This window comes from Electrophorus electricus, chromosome 24, assembly GCF_013358815.1.
Source record: "Electrophorus electricus isolate fEleEle1 chromosome 24, fEleEle1.pri, whole genome shotgun sequence".
Classification (NCBI taxonomy): Eukaryota; Metazoa; Chordata; class Actinopteri; order Gymnotiformes; family Gymnotidae; genus Electrophorus; species Electrophorus electricus.
The window spans coordinates 2,817,542-2,832,769 of record NC_049558.1 but is presented as its reverse complement, the minus strand read 5'-3'; the positions used below and the strand labels follow the sequence as shown (position 1 = coordinate 2,832,769).

General features: G+C 43.7%; 2 protein-coding genes across 3 annotated transcripts in view; one reads left to right on the top strand and one right to left on the bottom strand.

The window, feature by feature from the left end:
* camta1a (calmodulin binding transcription activator 1a) overlaps nucleotides 1-8,963 on the top strand; it is a 262,798-nt gene extending 253,835 nt beyond the window's left edge. For both annotated transcript variants that reach the window (XM_035522400.1, XM_035522401.1), the window contains 7 exons: nucleotides 194-431; nucleotides 1,234-1,305; nucleotides 1,580-1,600; nucleotides 1,772-1,971; nucleotides 2,097-2,171; nucleotides 2,580-2,610; nucleotides 3,945-8,963. In XM_035522400.1, the coding sequence (XP_035378293.1) occupies nucleotides 194-431; nucleotides 1,234-1,305; nucleotides 1,580-1,600; nucleotides 1,772-1,971; nucleotides 2,097-2,171; nucleotides 2,580-2,610; nucleotides 3,945-3,977 (670 nt within the window). In that variant the 3' untranslated portion in view covers nucleotides 3,978-8,963. The remainder of the gene's footprint in view (nucleotides 1-193; nucleotides 432-1,233; nucleotides 1,306-1,579; nucleotides 1,601-1,771; nucleotides 1,972-2,096; nucleotides 2,172-2,579; nucleotides 2,611-3,944) is intronic.
* Nucleotides 8,964-11,670: 2,707 nt separating this feature from the next.
* On the bottom strand, nucleotides 11,671-13,404 carry uts2a (urotensin 2, alpha). The gene is made up of 4 exons (XM_027017472.2): nucleotides 13,192-13,404; nucleotides 12,830-12,946; nucleotides 12,221-12,264; nucleotides 11,671-12,124 (listed from the first exon to the last, which is right to left on the bottom strand). Exons 1-4 carry the CDS (start codon nucleotides 13,295-13,297, stop codon nucleotides 12,011-12,013), a joined length of 381 nt encoding a protein of 126 aa, XP_026873273.2. The 5' UTR covers nucleotides 13,298-13,404; the 3' UTR covers nucleotides 11,671-12,010.
* Between the last annotated feature and the right edge of the window lie 1,824 nt (nucleotides 13,405-15,228).

The window sequence follows — 15,228 nt, the reverse complement described above, 5'->3', positions numbered from 1 at the left end:
TCTTTCAATACAAAAATAATTAGTACAATCAATATTTTCACGGCAAATATGAAGTATGAGAACAGATGGCCTGTAGTCAATTCACGTACTGGATCCAGCTATGTTCTCTCTCTCTCTCTCTCTCTCTCTCTCTGTGTGTGTGTGTGTGTGTGTGTGTGTGTGTGTGTGTGTGTGTGTGTGCGTATGCCTGTAGATCCCTGTACAGTGAACCCCTGACCCCAAACCCCAGCCTCAGCCCAGGGGGATCCCCCATGAGTGACAGTCCATTCGAAAAGGCCGCTCTGCCTCCCCCGGCCGACTGGAGTGAGTTTCTGAGCGCCTCCAACAGCAAGGTGGAGAGAGAGTTGTCCCAGCTCACCCTGTCTGACTCGGAGCAGAGGGAACTGTACGAGGCCGCCCGGCTGGTACAGACCGCCTTCCGCAAGTACAAGGTACACAGCAGCACTCAGGTACCCCTGCCCAGAGTCGACGCTCAAAGATGGGCCATGCACCGTTTGTGTGGTTTGCTGGAAATTGTGTTCATGGGTGAGGTCACGGCAGACAGTTCTGGAGACCCCTGGGAAAAATAAACCCTTTGCAGACCTCCAACCTCTGTATCCTCCTCTCCTTCATATGCCCTTTGCTCTTTAATGGGTTTTGTCCCTGGACAAACACACAGGTGGCACACATCTCAACACACACGCACACAGCAGTGAGCCCCTGTGGCTTCAGCATGACACGGTGGCAGCAGCAGTGCATGGCCTGGCTTATAAGAATGAATGTACTGCTCTCTCTCTCTCTCTCTCTCTCTCTCTCTCCCTTTCCCTCTCTCTCTCCCTCCCTTCACTACTCCATGGTGAGCCGCCTCCCATGGCTGCCTGTAATGAGTTTCCACTGCTCACATGGGCTCCTGGCACGCAGACACCTGCTCCCCGAGCTTTGGCAGGTGAAGCTGTGCCAACGGGCTGTGGCTCGCTCAGCGCACCTGCTTCCCTCAAGCCTCTCTCTCTCTCGTCTTTCTGTCTTCTTTTTCTTTTCTCTATTTGTTTCTATCTGTGAGTGTCTCTCTTTTTCTTTGTCTTCTTTCTCTTTCCTCCTCCCTCTCTGTCTCTCTCTTTTTTCTTTTGCTGTCCTCCTCCACATCTCTCTCTCATGTCAGTGGAGACCGGCTGGTGGTTCTGTGCCAGGCAGTGGCTATGGTGGGTAAGGGGGCGGGGCCTCACTCTAATCTCCTCCCCCTCTACTCTCCTGCAGGAACGACCACTGCGCGAGCAACAGGAAGTAGCAGCTGCTGTCATTCAGGGCTGTTACAGGAAATACAAACAGGTAGGCTGTGCTTGGCTGGTGCCTCCTTCAGACAGACTTTGATATAGTGTCGCATCTGGTTGCCATGTGAACCAGGCAGGCCAAACTGAACCCGGAAGCCGTACTGACCATTGAGTACGGAGCTGTGTTGTGACGATGTGAAGCTGCATTTTTCATCCTTTTATATTGGTCACATTTCCTACTCCTTTTGGTGCCACACCACAAACTTAATATCTCCAGTCCCCTCAAGTCAAACTGTGTCTAATCTCAGTTCCAACTTCTGCTCTTTTCCAAGCTAACATGGATAGCCTTGAAGGTAACCCATGCATTCAGCACATTGCTAAACACACACACACACGCCCCCGTGAGAGAGCTCCTCCCCAGCTCCGACCTCCACCTCCCAACTCCTCCCCCACCTGCCCAGTTGTTTTTTTTTGCCCCACCCCCTCAGCCTTAACCACGGCTCCCTCCTTATGCTCTGTGGCAGTACGCACTTTATAAGAAGATGACGCAGGCCGCCATCCTTATCCAGAGCAAGTTCCGTGGCTACCACGAGCAGAAGAAGTTCCGGCAGAGTCGCCGCGCGGCCGTGCTCATCCAGCAATACTACCGCAGCTACCGAGAGTTCCGGAGGCCCCGCCCCCTCACACGCAGCCCCGCCTCCGCCCTGGTACAGCACAAACTCAGGTAGCTGTCAGATCCTTAGATCCATAGACCATGGATCCGCAGGCGTAGGTTTGTTCATTGTTAGTGGGCGGTAGACAGTGTTCCGCTTTGTCTGACGCCGAGTGTCGCTGTGCGCGCTGTTTCAGAAGCAGTCTACTCACGAAGAGACAGGATCAGGCCGCCCGCAAGATAATGCGCTTCCTTCGTCGCTGCCGTCACAGGTAATCACCGTCTCTCGTGCTGCCCTATAGTGGCAGCGGTCCGAACCCGCACGCACGCACTGATGCCGTTCTCTCCCCTGTCCTCGACGTGTCCACACCAGCCCGCACGGCTGGCCAGCTGAAGCATCGCCACCTCGGGATGACTGATTAAGGAACTAACTGCATGTACTGCTACAACCTTTTCCTGGCAATGTATTAACGTCCACTCAAGGGACATTGAAACGTAACAGGGGACAGAAGATGTCTTTAAAATGGTCATAGCCGTTTTGTTATGAAAGTGTTGAGTAAGCGTTAGACATCACAGCCACGCCCCCTCCCCATGATTGGTTCCTTCTCTTGTCCCCTCCCACTCGTACTACATGCTGTGTGCTAATAGCTGTCTGGTGTTGTTTTGCTGTTAATGCGAAGCCCCTTGATGGACCATAGACTGTTCAAGCGGGTGAGTGCAGCCTGAGCAACCCAGTCTGTTCTTTTACTCTCTCTCTCTCTCTCTCTCTCTTTCTTCCTCTCCTCCTTACTTCTCTCTGATGCACCTGGCACCCTCCCTTCTCCATCCTCTCTTTCATCTGCGTATATTCCCGCTCTCTCATTCTCTCTCTCACTGTCTCCCTCTCTTCTCGCGTTCTCCCCTCCATCACTGTTGCCTGATGCCTGCTTGCATGACAGCTGCCAACTGGAAGCACAGAAGGGCTGCGAGGCTCAGAATGAGAGACTGCAATACCTTACCGTGAAACTAACCCCCGTGACACCGCCACACTTAACAAGCACCCCTTCCCCCCTTAGGGAAATGACTGCTTTCTTCCCTGTATTGTCACGGGGAAAGGGTGTATGAAGAGTGAAAGGTGGTACAACCTTACCCGTGTTGCATGATCTGGGTTGGCTACAGGCCTTGCTCCCTGATGTCCAGGCATGCCAAGACCACTGCGCTGTTACTGAAGGGTGCATATGCTTCCTCTCCACGTAGCCTGTCGTTACCTTCCGTGACTTCGCTGACAGCTTGCGTTGTTGCGGTGCTGACAGTCTCTCACGGTCCACATGCCGCGTGAAATAATCTGGCCGTTGGCGAGATCAGCAGAGCGTCTCCGCGCACTCTCTGGAGTGAGGGAAATTTATGCATTTTTATTCGAGGGGTTTATGGGATCTGAGAGGAACTGGCTTAAGCCGAGAGCTGTAAACCAGCACGAGTAAATAGTTTTATCATTTTGTGAATGAAGGGAGGAAAAGAGGACTTTGATGATTCACTTTGAACTTTCGAATCAAATCAAACATCCAGACTATTTTAAGCTGTTTGTCCTATATATCCAGTTAAAGATGAAACTTGCAAGGTGAAGCTATGAAGAAAATGGGACAGGCTCACAATGGCTGTCAGAATTATAGAATTTCAATACCAAGAACACTTCGGGAAAGTGCAATGAAAGCAAAGCACAGAAAAGAAAAAAAACAAAAAAACAATCTATTTCCGACATGGAGATAATACCTAATTAAACACAAAGATATGATTCATGTGATTGTGTACCACTTAATCAAAAAGTTCTTTGCCACTGCACCCCACCCTTAGAGTCGTACTTTTAAAATGGATTTGCAGGCTTGTCTTGCCGATTCGAGTTTCGAGGTTAACCTCTGCCTCTTTGCATCATGAGCTGGACTCAGACAGAGTGTTGAGATGGATGCAAAATGAGTCCGTCACAGAGAGCCCTCCTCTCATATGGGGGAGTCTCAGACCGGGAGCTTTTTCCTGCTGTTCTCGTTAACACATGTCTGTTGTTTTTCCAGAGTGAGAGAATTGAGAAAGGCCAGGGAACATGAGGACATCCAGAAGGGTCCCCTCACAATGTGACATCACAGTGTGACATCACTCTTCAGACTTTTTTTCGTGTCTTTCTGTTCCAACCACAGACGTTTTACAAGAGCAAACAACAAAACAAAAAGGAGAGAGAATTCGGCGGGGAAACGGCAACTCTTAACTATACAGTACTACTGACTTCTGCTACTATACAACAGCATTTTTTCATATCTCTTTTGTCTTTCGTTTATGAGGGTAAGAGCCAACTTCAGTGGACTTAAAAAACCTCTACAGGTCGATGTTTGCAGGTGGGAGGACATTCGCTTCACTGCATTTTTTGCACTTTTTCATGGATTGATTTGCTTTTTGGAGCGCATTGTTTTGCTGGTTAAGGAATAGAATGCTGGAAATGGACTGAGGCAGTCCTACTCTTTTAAGGATCATGGAAAGAAGAATGTTGGAAAGACAGTGGAGAAAATATGGAATCAATACAGAAACCTGGCAGGCCCTGGCTCTCATTGTATTTCATGGTCTAAATGACACATTTAGTGGGTGAAAATTTGATGAGCAAAGTTGCTACCAAAAATTGCTGGTAATCCATTAGTCCATATATATATATATATATATATAAAATATTATACGTTGGTTTTTTGTTTTTTTTTGGGGTTTTTTTTTGCACGTTTCAGCCCACAACCATTCTCATACACCAGAAAAACAAAGTCACTTAAGTCTGTTTGACAACTGCAGCCCACTCGATTATGGAAGTAATGGGACGTCCTATGAATGTAGGAAAGATGTGGGAAAACATGGGTCACATTTTAGTGTCATTGTCTAGAGGTTGAGGTCAAATTAAAAGGAAAGTATGACTATTATTTGAATTAAAGTTATTTGTCTTTTTTATGCCCAGATCAGCTCAGTGTTTGGTGTCAGTCTGGACTCTACCTTGTCTGAGTAGGCCGACTGTACTGAGCTAAATCTGCATGAATATCTAAACCCAACACGCCTACAGGCAAAACATCAGTGTTCCTCATTTTGTTTTCAGTCTCCTTGAGTGTAACGGAGATATTAAACTCCATCATTATTCGGTGAGTCGCCATGGATTTTAGTCTACTTGTGTAGATGTTTTTTGGAGGGAAAATTGCCTCATTTGGGTTATTTGTGTAATAATCATTATTGATGTTCTTGTTCTGTTCAAATGAACTTCTTTGGCTCTTTAGGCCTCTGAAGGGATGATCACATACATTGCCTTGATACCTTAGAGATTCTCTGAAGAGTCCCTAAGCTAGCCCTAGAGCAAGGGTTAGACAAATCCATATTTTTGACAATGGAGCGGTTTCTGTACATAAAGAAGGTTACTGGTACAGTACGTGAAGTAAAACATTTATCTGAACGGGAATGTATTTTAGAAATATATTATTTTATTCATTCTAAGGGGTAAAACAGGTCAGAGTCAAAATCTGAATATTTGTATAGTTTTGTTTGAATGCTTAATAAGTATGGTTGTATTGTTTGTATATACTGTAAATACCCGAGATAAAGATGAGGTATGTGCATGAGAATCAAAATCTCTCTCTCACACACACACACACACACACACACACATACACACAAAAGATTTAAAAAAGCATTAGTGGCTATGCTCTGTACAACTATTTCACTATAAGAGTATTTTATTTTAATTTGAGTGTTCTTGAGAAGAACATTTTGCTAAAGCATGACATTTCTGCTAATATGAAAAATACTGTACTTATGAGGTAGACGAAAACAGCATCATCATTCGACGAAAAAGGTTATGTTTACATCTATTCGTTTCTCGGGCTACCAAGAGTCTCTCTCTTGCCATTGGTGCCAAGTAATGTGAATGCTATTGTTTAACCATCCTTTCTGAACAGGTAATCCTAAACTAACACAGGATATCATTAACTCTCATGAAATTTCATCACCACTGACCAGTGAACACAGGAAGTGCCACAGAGAGAAGACTGTTTGATACATAGCCTTTACATCTCCCATGTCCCTTTTTATTCTGTCTCATATTGTAAATCCAAATAATTGATTTTTTTAAATCCTAATTGTTTTTTTCAACTATGTGTGTACAAAATGACCATATTAGGTAGAAATTAGACACTGAAGCACCCACTAAAATGTTAATATTGAAATGCTGCTGTGTGGTCACGATTGAATTTGTTTTCCCGGTTTAAATCTCAAATGCAACGCCACAAGAAAGACTTATGATGATGTCAGGGCATACAGGACACATTGGTGCTAAAACAGTGGCGTCACAGGACACTGAGGGACACCCAAAGGTTAAATGGTTTGGTCAAAGTGGTGCTTTGGCATCGAACCTGATGTTTGCACATTTAGTCACTAAAGTAGCGTTTGAGGAGTATCATTTCCTGTGTGTCTAATTGGGGCATGAGAGTCCAACTTTAAAACAGTATATAGTACAGTACTTAAAATAATAGCACACAAATGGAAGTTTAATTAATTATCCAGTGCATTTTCAGATTTTTTTTTTTCCATTTCAATTTCCCTTTAAAATGGTGTTATAATGTTGTTGACATGATGTATTACAGCATTGTGTAAAACCTGGTTCTGGATTTAAGCGATCTGTTGGAAATTTGTGTGTAAACGGTGTGTTCATGTGGGAAGTGCCTAATCATATTTTAATTGCAGCAGATTTCAGTCAGCATGCAATGTAAAAAAGGGAAAAAAAAAAGATAAGTAAACAAACAAACAAAAACAACAAAAAAACAAACAAACTGACCTTAGCAATGAATGGTGACTTGGACAATGTAAAGGTAACTCCATTCTCCACCATACTGAGGTTCTGTTGTGTTAGTATGTGACTTTATTCCCCATATTTTCTATCAGTCTGTTACATTTCAACACACTAGACTGCTCAGTTTGCTTATAAAAAGCCTATTGGAACTGCCAGTCAAACCCGTAAGGATTGCGCACACAGTCCTGTGATAATTGCCTTGTATTCATTCATTCCTGAAGCAGTTTAGGTTGCCAGTTATTGCACTGCTATGGCAACTTGAGAAGGTCTTATTATGCTTGCATGGGAAACATAGATTAACCGGGTGACTAAACTGCACCCAAAGCATGCTTATTTTTGTAGATTCGGTAGTCAGGTAGACTTGTTGAAGAAATAATGTTCTGTAAAGCAACGTTGGTTTTAGTAGCTCATAGAACCTCGTAAGATACAGGGGCCTCAATATGGATGGCAGACGAGAGACCTGCAGCTAAGCTGACTGATGGGCACCTGCCAGTGCATTTCCTGGGTGGCATGGGCTGTTTCTCAAACAAGACTCACTTCCTGTTTGAGTCTCCACGTTAAATTCAGTTCCGTTTCACGCCGCGCTGCATCATTTAGCCGTTCTGTCACACCGATGAGTCTAACTCACTTCACGTCTTTTAGCGTCCACGTCCATACCGAAACACATGTCGGAGTGTCCATCGCGCACACGGACAGTCGATAACTGCGACCTCTCGGGGGAATCTCCTAGCATAGTGACGAGTTAGCCTCACTTTTTGTATTTTTTAACTCAGGGTGCCAAAAACAACTGGGGGTAGGGGAAGGGTAGCAGGTCAGTGGAGAACCAGCTGCTGCTTATCGGGAATTCGAGCCAGAGCCAGTCCTGATCATACGACTGTGATTTTGATTATGTCCATGCCATTCCTTTTCCATCAGCCGCGTGAGCCGACTTGCCGCACCGTAGACCGCCGTCCCCGAAAGGCACCCGCCAGAAGTGGCGGTTCTGTCCTCTGATCCACAATAGACCGAATGGCATCTCTGGTAGCAGAAAACCTAATTAGTACTGTGTGAGCTACAGTCCTGCGCAGGCTTACAGTTCAGACCGAAACACTGCCATTGATAGACATAGAGTATGACTAACAGTACAACTTAAAAAGCAGCATTGACCTGATTTCTAATGTAATAGATCTGTGACTTTTTTTTTTTTTTAAGCCTTTTGGGCCATGGTGCTTGAGAAATATTAGCATGCGTGGACACAGGTAGGAGATGAAGGATGACCGTTTGTTTCTTATGAACACTTGAATGCCAAATGACCTAGCTTACAGATGATCCACTTGTGCAGACTTTTCAGAGCATGTACCTCTGCCATCTCAGCATAGGACCTCACGTAGTGCTCGTCCCAAAAGCTCAGCTCATGTATACCTAGCCTAGCCCAGGCTAGCTTTTTTGTTTGTCACATTTTTTTTTTTTCCGCTCATTACTAAGACTACCTGTCCTCCTCTTTTGTTAGCTGCACCCATAATGGAAGAAGGCACACTGAGATAACCGAGCCGAAAAACCGTCTCACAACCATTTTCCACGTGTGGGCACAGAGCAATAAACTTGTCTTATGAAGTTGAGACTTGCAGACCTAACAGAGACAAAAAAAAAAAAAAAAAAAAAGGAAAAATAACAATTGGACTCATGCAGTTGACTTCCTCTTATGCAAATGCCTGTAGGCTATTGCAAGGTTAGTGTTCAGTAGGCCTAGATTAATGGACAGCAGTTATAGGACAACCTTTACCAACCTGCACGTTTTCCACCCTTCCAGAATAATAGGCCCTGCTCTTATTCCAGGCCACTGGGACCCTTGACACTTTGCATGTATAACTAGTGTTAGCGCTCCTTTTCTCTCCTCTCTAGCTGTCTTTCTCTCCGTCTTTCCCAGTTATGTCGCCCTTTGCCTTCCCCTTTCCCCAATTTGTTAAACTGTTTTTTTTGTTTTGTTTGTTTGTTTGTATAATACGACTGTTTTCCTTTTGTTGTTGTTTTGCTTTGTTTCTCCCCTCCCCTAGTTTGTAAGTTTTATTTTTGTAATTGTGCATGTAAAACCGTCACTGAATCGATGGATATGTTTAAAAAAAAAAAGAGAACTCAGCTGCTGAAGCCATGCAAATGTTTTGAATTGCCCTTAAAATATGAAAGATGTTTTCTGAATGCTTTATATTCTTTCTGCTGTAAAATAATAAAAAGGGAGAAATGATGAAAATTGTTTTAGAATGAGTTTTCGTGATTAATTTTGGATTATCATTGGCTCTGATATTATCATGCATGTCCAAATGCAGAATCACTTACTGACCACAGACTCTTCCCAGTAAGGAACACAAGCTGAAGAAACGTTTGAGATTAAAGTAGTTCTACACGCCACTTAACTCAAATGTGCCACCTGCTGGACATCGCTACCACTGCAGCATTGTCCCTATTTATGGATAAGGAGATTGTTAATAAGGAAACTAGCTAGAGTACAGCATGTTGCAGTGCAGCATTTCTCCAAACTGTTATAGGCAACGTCTGGATCTAACTTATGCACTAATATGATCTTAATGGTTCTTTTTTTTCTTTATGTAATTCTGCTTGTAATCTTGTTAATTCCACTCATGACTCACTTTGAACAGTATCAGATTTAGTTTAATAAGGTAGCAGATTTAAGACAATTGAGCAGTGAGATTGCTTGTTATTCCCATGGCCCCTGTAATGTGCATTTTATATAATTATTACTAGTTGCTGGTGGTGCATTTCTGGGATTTGTTTTGGTTTATGTTTTATTTTGCTTTGGGGTTTTGTTTTGTTTTTGCTGCAGACACACAGCATCTTTATTTTGATTAATAAAGCATGCTAAACCAGGGGACTCGGTGGAGTGAGTCATGCTCAGAGTTGATGGTGCAGGTAAGTGTCCCCTGCACCCTCCTGCAGATGTAGGAGTAGAGGTTTGTCTTCTCTCCATCACAAAGAGTATAAAGACACTGAAGGTGACGACTGCCATCGTGCTGCGACTACAGCTCTCTGTTACCCACACCCACAGCCAAGTCACCTGAACTCCAAGCTTGCAGGTAAGCGTTAGCTTAAGGTGATGTCTCAAAATGATGTCAACTTCTAACCCTATTTCTTCCCTACATTTTTCATATTAAGACTTATATTGAGGACATTAGTGCTTCTATTACTCAGTGGCAGGTCCTTGGAGGTCTAGTGTTATGAGAAAAAGCTGGATGCCTCCGCCTAAGGCAGTTTTGTCGGATGGAAGAAGATGCCAATAGTCTTTAGCCTCATTAGCCAGCATTATCGCACTTAGCACCATCCATCTGTGTAGAGGTAAAGTGTTTGTTGTCATGTGATGTTGAAACTGTATATAAATTGTTGCTCTACAAAGTGCTTTCAAGTAAACCAAAGCTTTAGGTGGAGTTGGTAGTGTTCAGCAGGACTCTAATCATTAAAAGTCATAGAGATGTTCCTCTCTCCCTGTTTCTCTGGTGTCATTAGATCCCACTGTGTAGGCTCTTTTTTGCACTGCTGTTGTGTTATGTCTTCATTCCTTTCTCTATGTTACTGTGCGTCATGTCCAGAGAGTCACTCGCGGGGTGTGTCCCCACTCTTTGGACGTCGTTGTCCAGGAGAGCAGATGGGGATGTTTTCTGTAATTCCAATACCGGTGATGGTGTCAGTGTGGTGCTGTGACAGCCAACCTGTACAGTCTGACGCAGATGCTCTCAGAGAAGTAAAGCCTGTCACATACAAACACACAAACACTTTAGTTTTCATCCATTTTCTCCACACGCGTGTCATAAAACTTTACAGCTGTAAAGATGTTTTCCCCTTGTAATAATGGCTATGAAAAAATGTTTTTTTAATTATTGCCATCAATAATGTGCTGGCGGCTGTTTTTAACCAACAAATGGTAATTGATAGTGGTAAAGTAGCTACACTCCTGTCCCCTATGATTGCAGACAGTTACTGGCATCGTACCGGGCAGACACGGAAGCTGCAGAGCACTCAGGAAGGCCGGGCACCTACCCGCGCACCAAGAGAGACCTGCCTCGACTGGGAGTATCGGTCTACAGGCCCTTAGTATCCAGGGTCCAGAGCAGATGGGTGCCGTCCCAAAGTCATTAAACCACAGCATGGTGCCAGCACACGTCTGGTCGTGGAACACACTCTGTAGTGTGGTGACACACTCTGGTTGCTAACCAAAACACCTCTGGATTTTTTCCCTCTACTCAACTCTCTGTTATGTGTGGGGGCATGGCTGCATTTTGTGTGGCACACCACTCGTTAAAGGTTGCCTGACTCACCTGTTGAATATGTCACCAGGGAATATAAAGAGTCTTTGACTGCGCTCAGCTGACATACAGCCTGACGTAAGGGGGTTATGCGCTTGCGTATGAAGCAAAGGCTCTGTATATGGAATGTGAAAGAGTGTGTCGGGAGGGGAAAAAAGAAAACAAATCTAGAAGAAAGAACCAAAAGTAGAATAGTTGTGTAGGTTGGGAAGAAGAAAAAAGAAACACAGACAGATTTTCTGTGGAAAGGCGAATGAAGAGGGGCTCTGTTACATCAAAGTGTAGAGGAGGAATTGTAACACTATCTGCTGCTTTTTCATTCTGCAATCTCCACATGGTCAGTAAGAGCCTGGATGCATCCAGATATCGCTTCCCCTCACCACCAGAGTGGCTGGCCAGACTGCACATGTAGGAAGTGACTGAGTGACTGCTATCGTTCCAGGACCCATCCTAAATGAGGGAGACCTGGAGTAATCTGCAAAAAGAACCTTCTTTTTCCTGCATGGGCACTGCATGATGGACCACTAAGCAGCAATGAAAAGGTGGAGCTGCAGAAGAGAGAATGAGTTTATGTTTTACCCTTATGTGTGTCATTTGATCAGCTGTACGCCAGAGAAAGAATGAACAAAAATGTGCACCAAATTAAGCTTTTCGAAATGTAAGTTTATTTGTGGTCAACATATACTTGTGTAGCATCCCCTAAGAAGCATAACAAAAGAAACCAAAGGATCCAGTGTCAGCAGTCAGGCACTCTTGAAACCGTCAGTGTGCAAATATAATAAACTTCCCCTGTATGATCAACTCAGTTGGATTTATTTTTGTCTCACTGTGCACTGAGGTTTGGGAGAGTGCGTGCATGTCAGGTGTATTGTTTATGCCTGTGAAGAATTTTGCTGTGTGTTTGTGCATATGTACAGATGTTCAGAGCTGAATCAGAAAGAGATCCTTTTCTCAGTCCTGCAGGTAGTTTTCTGTGCCAGTGTTAAACACAGTACTTCCAGAAACATTCGGTCCTGCTGGCCCTCCGTCTGTACGGTCTCTTGATGCCGAGCAGATGACTCGTAGAGCTTAAAAGGCTTGGCTTCTCTAGCAGGACCTGCGGGTGATGCAAATATCTCACAAGTCTTACACTCAAAGAGCTGTAATGCAGACTCCTCTGCCAAGCATATGCATCAATATGAATCCATCTCACCTCTTTTAGAGCCTCCTTGGGTAGCGGCCCTGTCACTGTGAGACCTTATAAAAGAAAAGTTATGGTTAATATCTGAAAGGACACTGAAAATAGACAGACTTTAAAAAGGCTTATAAATCAACGAGCACATGGGGTAGGAAACACGGCAGTGTCTATATACTCCACTAACCACGTTATTAGAAATGTCACATTATTAATAACACCTTGTAGGGGTAGAGTCAAAGTCTACAGGCCAGCTGTGGCCATCCTCTAGTCCGTATTCAGTGTTCAGGTTCTGACCGCAGGACCACTGCTGGTTGGACAGCACTCACTACCATACGACTCTTCCATCATGTCCCTGTTGCTGTAGCACTGAAAATGGTCCTCCACCCAAATAATATCTGGTCAGCAGTGAGCCTGAGGTCAGAAAGTGATCGCTGGCTGGTGATGTCTGCAAGGGCGTTCAGTCTGCACATGTATTATTTTTCTTTAAGAAAGACGCGTCTAGTAAACGTGACCAGCGATGTAGGTCCAAACTAGGCGTATGTAATGACATGGCTGGTGAGCACATATGCAGTGGGTTGTGAGAGTAGTTGAGGTAAGGAGAGCATGCACACTCAGCAGCCTCACCCTGTCTGAAGAGCAGTGGGGAGAAACCCGGGGCTGCTGCCCTCTGGAGGAGGAGACCGTTTATACCTGACACGGACAGCTCGTCTGGGCCGACCGCTCCAACCTCCTCCAACGAGCCTACAACAGCAACACAGGACACTAATGCTGATACAGGCGAGTCGTTTGTTTTATCCTCTCACTATTAATCTCTGTGGCCTGGAGTGTTGAAACACACGGAGCCCGGCTACACATGCTGTAGGCCTCGTTAGCCAGTCTGCAACGCAGCCCTCAAATCCCATGCAGAAAGAGTCTTCTCTCCAAATACAAGTGTTCTCCCAAACTTGTGCACGGGCAGCACTTTGGTAGAAGAAGCTTTCACTTACCAGGCCTGGAGTAAAGCATGTCCGCCACGTCTGAAACAGGATACGCCAGCAGCGAGCTGACAGAGAGGAGGAAGAGAGTGTAAGAGAGGAGAAGGTTACAGATCATCTCTGGATCACTGCTGGTGCCTGACCAAGGCTGTGCAGGTTCGCTCTGTGCTGTGGCGGTGGGTGCAAGCGTGGCCAGTGAAAAGGAGCTGGTGGTTATATACACCCTTCTCTGAAAGCTTCGGGTTGGATGAATCACAGCGCCGTGCATCACTGGCATTTTATTAAGCTGTTTGCATCTTGAATCAGACCCTGCCCGATCAGAAAGTGCGTAAAATGGGCAGTAAAATTAGGATGGGGGTATTGGCTCCTGTGGTTTAGGCTTGGCATGGTAGTTTACGACCACTAAATTTGATTGACTTCTGCTTTCTAGCTCTGAAATGAAGGGCACAGGTGTCCAAATGTGTCCTTAATCAACCCTCAAGAACATTCACTAGACGCGTCTCGTCATCCAGTGATCCAGTCTGTGGGCACTTTCTAACCGTTTGCAATTGAGTACTTCAACAAAATAAACTTTTATGAAATTTTCACTATACGGTACACTTTACTGGGATGTCTGTGTAGAATATATAGAATATATATATGTAGAATATATAGAATATATATATTTATCTTGCATATATATATATTTCACATATAGAGAATATCTATATTTCTCTATGCACCCCTGTTTTCTTTTCCTCAGTTTGGACAGAGCACTCTCCACCATTTCACTGCGAGTTATACTGTGTATGACTATGTATGTGACGAATAAACCAAACTTGAAACTTGAAACTTGATGTTTATGGTTACATTGTTCCCTAGGAAGTTAATTGTAACAAAAATGTATTGTCCAAACCATTCAATATCTCTTTTTGCTGTTTAATATTAATTACAAGAATAGTTGTGTGCCTCATAAATCTTATTGTGTATTTCATTTTTCTCTAAATGTATTTATACGCACAATAAAATGAGCTAGAAGAAGATGAAATGACTGAATAATAATAACATAGGACGTGCCATATAACTGCCTGTTGGATTTATGATGCTTCATTTTTACCATCGCTTCTGAAGTGTTTCGCTGCCAGAGGAAAGATTTGAGATTCAAATGAAACATTTGCGAGGAAAGACGAATGAAGAATCAGGATGAGAAGCGAAGCTGCTGACATAAAACCTTACTTTCCGCTCAGCCACGCTGGCTTTTCACGACTGTGTGAAAATCAGTTTTGTGTGTTTTCCACAAATCTGAACAACATCCATGACACAGGATTTGTTACATTCATGGTTAAACATCATTAATATAAGTATATGTGTACACTACATCATGGGAATTACAATGGCAGTTCACCAGGGAAAATGGTTCGAGTTGCCTTTATTGGACGTGGTTGGAATATCTGCCTATTTTCCACGACACCAGTAGATGGCGGAACACGATGTAACAAAAACATTTTAAGGCCATTAAACTTAGCTTTTCCAGACTTCACACTCCTGAGATGAAAAATCACTGTTTGTATAGAGGCCTGAACAGTATTATAGATTAGTGATTCAAATCACAGATTCAAATATTTATGTACTTATTGAAGTTGTCTATTTTTTCTTCATTAATTTATTCATTATTTCTTGTTATTTTCGCACCAGGTCTGATTTAACTAATGATACTACAGTCCACATTTACTGACACTATAATTATATCCAAAATTATGGATTTAAATATAAGACATCTCTAGGGAAGACTATAATAGGCATAATAACATTTCGTCTACAGGAAGATTTAATAGTGTACTTGAAATTTGTTTTAAGAATATTTGAAGTTTTTTTTCCATTGATACATATTTATATGTATATATTAATGCGGGCGTTTGTGTAAGCTAGTTGTGTAAGCTACAAATGTAGACAGAACTATGGACCTCTCTTCAATGGAGCCGTGACCGTGAGGACGAGAGAAGTTTGTCCGTGCTGGCTTACCATCCCTTACCATTCTGGCAGCTTTGTTTCATTGACTAAAACAGGGAA

What these genes read in the sequence shown, in the direction of transcription:
- uts2a (XM_027017472.2), bottom strand. Translation starts at nt 13,297, where the DNA reads ATGATCTGTAACCTTCTCCTCTCTTACACTCTCTTCCTCCTCTCTGTC. An exon ending in CATGCTTTACTCCAGGCCTG is followed by an intron (nt 12,947 to 13,191) that starts GTAAGTGAAAGC and finishes TTGCTGTTGTAG; the next exon opens with GCTCGTTGGAGGAGGTTGGA. An exon ending in CCCACTGCTCTTCAGACAGG is followed by an intron (nt 12,265 to 12,829) that starts GTGAGGCTGCTG and finishes TTCTTTTATAAG; the next exon opens with GTCTCACAGTGACAGGGCCG.